The sequence below is a fragment of the Atta colombica genome, unplaced genomic scaffold, assembly GCF_001594045.1.
Source record: "Atta colombica isolate Treedump-2 unplaced genomic scaffold, Acol1.0 scaffold227, whole genome shotgun sequence".
Lineage (NCBI taxonomy): Eukaryota > Metazoa > Arthropoda > Insecta > Hymenoptera > Formicidae > Atta > Atta colombica.
Genome location: NW_017259324.1, coordinates 17,950 through 26,291, shown reverse-complemented (window position 1 = coordinate 26,291; position 8,342 = coordinate 17,950). Strand labels below are relative to the sequence as shown.

At 33.3% G+C, this 8,342-nt stretch overlaps 1 protein-coding gene across 2 annotated transcripts in view; it reads left to right on the top strand.

Annotated features, from left to right (window-relative positions):
• Positions 1-1,151: 1,151 nt before the first annotated feature.
• The window catches only part of LOC108688206 (rab3 GTPase-activating protein non-catalytic subunit), an 8,229-nt gene continuing 1,038 nt past the window's right edge, over positions 1,152-8,342 (top strand). Inside the window, exons 1-17 of one of the 2 annotated variants that reach the window (XM_018194369.1) lie at positions 1,152-1,236; positions 1,309-1,419; positions 1,584-1,665; positions 1,729-1,846; positions 1,921-2,122; positions 2,196-2,523; positions 4,025-4,456; positions 4,566-4,936; positions 5,009-5,410; positions 5,510-5,710; positions 5,794-6,178; positions 6,268-6,362; positions 6,460-6,708; positions 6,785-6,958; positions 7,070-7,251; positions 7,649-7,870; positions 7,933-8,223. In XM_018194369.1, coding sequence (XP_018049858.1) covers positions 1,152-1,236; positions 1,309-1,419; positions 1,584-1,665; positions 1,729-1,846; positions 1,921-2,122; positions 2,196-2,523; positions 4,025-4,456; positions 4,566-4,936; positions 5,009-5,410; positions 5,510-5,710; positions 5,794-6,178; positions 6,268-6,362; positions 6,460-6,708; positions 6,785-6,958; positions 7,070-7,251; positions 7,649-7,870; positions 7,933-8,223 — 3,930 coding nt within the window. Of the gene's footprint in view, positions 1,237-1,308; positions 1,420-1,583; positions 1,666-1,728; positions 1,847-1,920; positions 2,123-2,195; positions 2,524-4,024; positions 4,457-4,565; positions 4,937-5,008; positions 5,411-5,509; positions 5,711-5,793; positions 6,179-6,267; positions 6,363-6,459; positions 6,709-6,784; positions 6,959-7,069; positions 7,252-7,648; positions 7,871-7,932; positions 8,224-8,342 lie in introns of those variants that run through there. The other variant, XM_018194370.1, reaches the window with a different exon arrangement.

The following is an 8,342-nucleotide window of genomic DNA, read 5'->3' as shown; positions in this document are numbered from 1 at the left end:
GTTAATATTGCGAAACAGTTTGCGCTCAATACAGCTAGATTAAAAGTATTAAATATTTTGTTTCGATCATTGTTTGATTTTTCAGCTAAAAAATTAATACGACATTGCTGCAAATTATTCTGTGCTTTTTTAAATTTATTATTTATAATGCCGATCATTGCTCGGCAAAATAATTGTTGCGATTATGTAAAATAAAAATGTAAAATAAATTCGAGAAACTTATTTAAAATATTAAATAAGAAATAATTTAAAAGTGTTATTATTTATTTAAAATAATGAATATTAAATAACTTTTATTTTAGAATGATTCTGTCTTATTCTAAAATAATAGAATTACGCAAATAATTATGTTTGGTAAAAAAACAAAAAACGGGCTGAAAATTTGCATAAAGACATTGTAATTTTATAAGACAAAATTCTCTAAATTAACTTTTTTGAATTTTCGTTTATTATAATTCAACAACTTTTATTGTCAACAAAATTTATTTACATATGTTTTTTTCGTTCTCGTTAAACTATCCCTCCTATATAGTCGGCACGCTTCTATCTTGAGGATTTAGCACAGAGACGAACCACGTCTACTTTCGATGGTACAATTTTTCGATAGTGTCAGAAAATTTATGTAGTCAAATTAATTCTCGTAGTTCTCACATTAATAATGGATGTACTGTCGGTAATGTACAGGCGATTTCGATGATAACAGGAAAAAATCGGCTCTCAGATTTCTCTCTATGCATGGATATTATATATATATGCATGGATCAGAGAAAAGAGAAACTTGAGATAGAACGGCACAAACTTTTAAAATTACGACGTAGTTGGCATCCACTTTGTCAGAGGGCAGTAGTGCGCAGCAGCAATTTGCGATTACAGGTTTTGGGCCTTCGTGTCCTCCTTCAGGTTTTCTCTCTGGCTAAAGGTAGATTTCGTCTGGTGTTTTCGCCAGCTCTTAAGTGACGTTAGCGGTATAAGAGTATTACATATATATGGTTGAATTAAAGATTGTCGAGTAATAATTTGTTTTAAGTATAGTCTTGCTGTATGTATTATACTAAAGATTATATCACTTATATATATTCTGTGGTAATGAGTTATAACAATTAAATAAAAAAATTGAGTGTTATCAAAAGTTTATTGTTGTACATAACGTAATGTCTTGTCAAATTAAAGGAATAGCAAATATATCAGACGTTGTTAGTGTTAAAAAATTACTTTATGGCGATGACATTAGCAAATGTAAGTTTTTCTTCACTGGTTAATTTATGTTAAATATAATACTCATTTTCATTTACCAATACGTTTTTTCAGTTGAGTATATTCCGAGCAATGAGTTGCCTCTGCAAAACTGTATTATATCAATGTCATCAGTTGGAGATGTACTTACGATAGCTTGGAATACAAAAATGATTATATTTGCTTGTAGGTACAAATCTTATCGTGGTTTTGCACATATGTATAATTTTTTTTGTCGGTAACAGATGTAATCGATATTTGAATATAAGTTAATGAAGAATCTCAATATATTTATGCTGTTGTGAGCGCAGCATGAATAAAATTTCAATTGTATTCTTTCATGTTTATAGCAAGGTGGGAATCTCAAGAATTAGATGAGATAAAAAATAAGTTTCATGTAACGTGGCATGGAGAAGTAACGAATGAAGCAAAGTATGTAATATTTATTAATATTTATATAATAATAATATGTTTGTAATAAGGAATTTATTTCAGTGAATGGATAACCTCTGTGATCTGCTTACCTTTAATATCCTTAGGAAAAGCCACTGGTCCAGATTGGACCTGTATAGCTGTTGGCTATAATACGGGCTTTGTTAGATTTTATACGGAAGTAAGAGAGAGTATTAATTCCTTGTATTATTTCATTTTGTTGATTTCTTGTAATATATTTTGTTTTTTCTTTAGACAGGTGCTTTGCTCTTGGAAGAGCAAATTCACAATGAATCGGTTCTAGGGATAAAGTGTCAGTCATTTTGTTTATCCAAACACGCTGGGGATGTTGGCTCGAGTGAAGAAGTTTATATCTTATATAACAGTGGAGTTTGCATTTTACAAGGATTTCCATTATTTTCCACTTTGCGTGCTTGTAGAAATCATTTAGCTAAAGGTATATATCATTGTCCATCCACATATATATGTATTTCCTCTCGCTTGAGTTTCATAATTCTTTTTTCATACAGTCCAAGCGAATTGTAATGATTTACCGCCAGTTACAAATTTATCGTATAAAAAATGGGCGTTCAAAAATCAAGATATTGCAAACGATTTAGAAGTAATTGGTACAACATCGATAAATAGCTTTGATCATTTAATGACAGCTTCGATATGCGGTGGATATAATGCAACGTATAGATCTAGTGCGCCGCAACACAATTTAGTTCTTGCGACAGGAAAACGACCATTTGTAGGATTCCACTATGCCCTGGAAGGTGGTAATGCACCGGTCTTGTCAGATGTTGCTATCGCTATGGCTAGCAAACTAGCTAACGCTATCGGTACTGCTGTGCCGTAAGTGCTTTTCTTATCTTGTATAATAATTTCCCCAAGATGAGTCCCAAGCAGGAAGGAAATCGATAACCAGATTGTAATCGTTATTTTTGTCGAACCGAAATATTGTGCAGGCTAATGGATCGAAACGGACCGTTTTCGGTTTCAATCCAGATTTTGATTTGGATTTTCTAACTTCTTCGATACAATCGTCGAGTCGATTGTGTTACACAGCGATTACTCAGGAGTCTTAAAGCAGTATTACAGGAATGTTACTTTCTTCCTCTTACGAATAAGAATACGAGTAATAATATGTTATTCTATAGAAAATTATCAACAAGCTGTTGAAAAGCTGCTAGTTGAAACGCTGCGAATTGTTGATATAGAAGAAAAAGTGTAGCAAAGAAAGAAAAGAAATGATTATACGTCTCCCGTCTTCCAAATTTCTTTGAAGGGGATCTTTACGTTTAAGGAGTAAAAAAATCAATTTTTTTTTTTTGCTTTTTTTGAAAACTTATAATCTTAAAAGTATTCCACGAGAGAAACGAAAATTATCCAAGCTATACAAAATGAAATGACGTGGGACCGCTTGATTGATTCAAATAGCGCACGCTAACCAATTGCAAACCGACGCTGGCCATTATTTATGTTCAATCTTTCTACACTATTCTAAAACGTTTCTATCCAATGGATAAAAACTGGATGGACTAGAGCTTCATTCCCGTCACTTTCGTTTCTAACGGAAAACAGAAAAGTACTAAAATGTTTCAAAACGCGTTTTTCTCGAAATCGTGTTTTTGAATGTGGTGATTCCAAAAAAACTATTAGTCCAACTTCTACTTTTACGGTTATACTCAGAGAACATATCGTCTGAACTAGAATTAATAGTCTACGTTAATTTTTTCTATTTTTTTGGAAGATCAAATAAGAAGAAAAAATGAGCAAAATTCGAATCATTTTTTCAAACTGTCGACATTTTGAAAATATGCATGTGATATTAACTATCCTAGTTCAAGCGAAAATTACAAATCTACATATTAAGAAAAAGCTTCATTTTTTGCTTTCAAATCAACAATATCACTCTTATACCTTTATCACCGTGCAAGTCTAACTTCAGTGCCATCTTATTACTACTTTGTAAAAAATAAACGTTAAAAAAAATTTTTTTTACATATATGCACTTTCTGTATTATTTTTGAAGTATACTTAAATTTTTATTCATTAAAAAAATTCACAAAAAATATCTTTAAAATCAGCTCTCAAACGTAAACACCCTCTTAAAAGATATTTCTTTCAATAAACATGAATTTTTATATGCAATTTATGCTCATTATCTTTTTCTACAATAGATAATTGTACACCCGTAATAAAAAAAAACTGAAATTTAAACCATTGTCGATAAAAGAACCGCTTGGATTTCGGATTTTTCGGATCGAAAAAGACCGAAATCGAAAATTGGAGAGACCGAAATTTCGGTCCCAAGAATTAATTTATTGAATTGATAAATTGATTTTTTTATCAGATGGTTTCGTGGAAATTCCAAGAATGCAACGTCTGAAGTATCAAAGAGTATTAGCCACGAATCGGTAGAAACAATGACATGTCGATTTGGTTTAAGTGATATTATGAGAGAAGGATATTGCATTGTTTGTAGCCCAAATAAAATGTTCTCAGTAATATCGGATGCTATGGGCAGAGTGATTCTGATAAATAATAAAAAGGGTATAGCTTTGAGAATGTGGAAAGGATATCGCGATGCTCAGTGTGGTTGGATCGAAGTTATCGAAGAGAGAGATCGTGCGATACGTAGGAACGTTGATAAATCTCGGCGTAAAACTTTATTGCGCATCGCTCTGTTTTTAGTTATTTACGCACCAAAGAAAGGCGTAATAGATATTTGGAGTATACAGCAAGGTCCAAAAATCACTACTTTTACTGCCAGCAAAAATGGACGGCAAGTTGTATCTATTGCTATCTCCTCTCCTTTGCTTTCAATTTCTTTCCTTTCATTCTGTCTTACATGTACATGTCACATAAAATCACTCGACTAATATACTTTGCAGATTACTGTACATTAATTATGGTTTTCTGGGTGCAAACGACAATGCCATTTTATCGAAGAATAAAGCGCAATATTCCTGTGTATTTATTGATCCACTTGGAGGATTGAAGGAGATTTGCGTTCCATTTCATTTTGCGCTCAATAGCAAAAACGGAAAACGAGCACGTGACATACATCTACTTAGGAAACTGAGAACGTTTCTGAGAGAGGAAGATTTCAATGAGGAGAAATTGATTTCCGTAATTACTAATACTTGTTTGGGTTTAGAAACAAATGAAGTTCGAATACAGACGATAGAAGTTTTAATGAATAACAAGCATATTTTACCAGATACTTTGCTCGCTGCGACGAATTGTTTTGTAATAAAACGAGGTATGCACATTGTAAAATATGCAGATACGTAAACAAATTATACGAGAATTATGTTTTGTTAATACTTTACAGAAGGAAAAGAGGAAGAAGAAGAAGAAGAAGAAGAAGAAGAATTGGAACTTCTCGCTAAGATGCTTCGTCAATTGACAACGCAGTTGCAACAAATAATTACATTTTATAAATATATCGAGTCTCAACTTGATGTACCGTCTGAGTACGATATTACGACTGATAACGCAATAAATACTAAAAGTTTATCTTCGATATTATTAACCTCGGAACGAGAGGTAAACCGTGTTATCAAATTAGCTAAAATGCTAAACAGCTTCTTGGATGGTAACATTTCGGCAGAAACTAAGGTCAAATTTAAGAATGAAAGTGCATTCTTTGACTTTCTATCGTGCTTCGAACTGGGCGCATCGAGAATGATTGAATTACGAAAAGATGTAAAGGAGGAGAATATACACGAAATTTGTAAGTTGTAATAGTGTCGTAAATATGCTGTTATCAATTGTATCATATATTTTGATTTTATAATTACATTTAAAATGTGATCTTTAACGCATCTTTTAGCACGTTTAATGTATCAGGGACTGATGTATTCTGATAATATGAAAGAGAAATGGCAACAAGCGGCTAAAGACAGTAACATTCAACCATTTATTTTCATGCGATTGGCATTAATATATTGGTCGCACAAGGAAGAAACTACATTTTCAGAAATTGAATTAAAACACTTTACACAGCTGCTGCATGTCATTTGTTTTTTAACCGGTAAATTTTGTGTCCATTGTTTTTATGCTTAAAAAATATTACATAGCGCGTATGGAATTTAATTGACTGAAATCAATCGACAGATGTGGAAGAAATATGTGTTGAATATAACGAAATTTCCTCATGGTGGAAAAATGTACGCACTATTCTAACAGAATCTACGAAACCTTTCAATGCGTTTACTGCTGCGTTAGCCTGTAGGGCGACTGCTATGACTGTAGAGAAGTACAAAGAGAAATTGCAAAATGAGAAGCGATTGGGGAATAATGGAAACGAAGAGGAAGACATTAAAAATGGGAATAATGTAACTAAAACAGACGAAATGCAGAATAAATCGAATGATGTTACACCGGATGATGAGACGTACAGTTCAATTAGTGAATGGGAAAATGTCAGTAATGATACCTGTCAATTTGTATTACTGATTGGGAACCTTGAGGATATTGCCATTTTGAATGCTGTTATTAGGTGCGTTATTATCGCTAATTATTGGGAAGTGCATGAATAAATATTATAATTTTTGGCTACCATAGTAACAAATATTAATCTAATTCTAGTCAACGAGTTGTATCGGATGAAACAACACGATTCTTTGCTTTACCATTTACGAAAAGCGACACTTGTTTAGCATCAATTCTCTCCGGAGGAAGAGGTACATTAAAACTCTAGTAATTAACAATAACTGTAGTAATAAACAATTAGTAGTATTCCGTGTATTTGGTATTGATGAGCTTCACCCGGTGATTCAGGTTCAGTGTCAGAACTGGTTGCAAAATGGCTCAGCACAACGGGTATCGATCCAGCGCGATTAATCGACACGACTGATGTAGAGTTCGATCAGTTACAATTGTCTGTAGATTCGTTACAACAATTCACCGATACGAATGAAGAAACTGCTGTCCAAGTATCTCAACAGGAACGGTCAAAACTTGTTTCTTTATCGATAGAGATTGGGAATGAAGCAAAAATTAATGCGACTACGGAAGCGTGCATTTTAGGCAAGAGAAAAAGGCATATTTTTAAAAAACTCCCTAAGTTTTGTCATAATTTAAATCTGTCGTATTTCTGCTGCAGACAATATGGCCCTGCTCAAACGTCATTTCCCATACAGTTTAACAAGCAGCGTTTTATTGGCCAATTTATGCTGGGAGTTTGCCATGTCGTGGGACAAAGATGTTACTCAATTAGATTCGCTTGCAGCTGCCTTAACTGTTTTACGACAAATACCTATGAAGAATATGAGACATGGTAAATATACTTTTGTGTCGTCTTTTTTTTCTATTTCTTTTTCTCTAAAATGTCAATATTTATGTAAATTTTTACTGCATGTGCGTATACTTTTACTCATTTATTCGACAGGTGTCTGCTGTCTATTATGGATGCTTCATATAAAGAAAAGAATGGAAATGGCGGCAAAATTAATGAATAAACTTGGAAAGTTGCCAAAGGAAAGATTATGTATGCAGGACATTGGTTTATCCGACATTCAAGTAACAATGTTTTTACAACACTGCGTTACTTTCTTGGATATATTTATCGATGTACGTAGAGTATGGAAAAATTCGTAAATTATTACGTAACCAATGCACGGTGCGGTGCGGTGCGGTGGGGAGGGAGGGAGAGGCAACTTACGGCGTCATAAGTTGTATTAATTTTAACTTTAAATCTCCTGAATCTTCTAGTCATCGCGCGAAAAGTATAGATAATTTACGATTAGGAATTACTATCAGGAAGGATAAACATAGTTTTCGTTCCATTTTTACAAATGTTTTAAAGCAATTTCATCCTTTTGTTCAAATTATTCAAATTGTCTTTATTTATAAATGGCACGTAAAAAAAGTTAACGTGTCATTTCTTGCTTTTAACGTCACGATTCAATATATGATTGTGATGATTATTCAAGAGTCTTAATGTACAAATTGACTTATGTGTTATTAGGCTGAAATACTTGAACAAGGAAATAAAGTAATAATAAAGTCGGAAGAATTATGGGACGGGCACGTCGGTGGGCCACAGCCGTTTGCTACACTAGCTGTCTCCCAAACTCCAGCTTGGTATGACTTGATTTTGCTACACGTTCAAGTGGCTAATGTTCTATACATGATGGCATATCTCAATTTGAAAATACTGAAACCATTAAATAATTTGTTCGAATCTGTGGTAAGTCTATAGCAAGATATGATAATTAATTTGTGTTATACATTTGTTCGTTACTCGCCTAGGTACAGCCTTATCTCTTTCAAGACATAACGGACAAAGCAATTCTCACGTGGTACCGAGATGACAAGAGGGATAATATACGTACAGAATTTTTATGTAGAGTAATTACAGCATCGATGGAATTTATTCATCGTGAGACTACGGACGGTGTGACGGTTAGTTCGACACAGGCTATCTTGTGGATGAGCAAATGTCAAATGTTGGCGTCTATTTGGAAAATTAATAATGATGAATTGAGAATACATCAAGCCTGTCAGCTGTACATAAATGGTTTCGATCGTTTGGCAGAAGAGGTGAATATATAATAACAAATTCGTTTATTATTCACTTTTGTACGCTGCGCACCATTTACATGCACACGCGTGCGCGCGAAGTACAGATGCTTACAATTATGCTACATATATACTACATA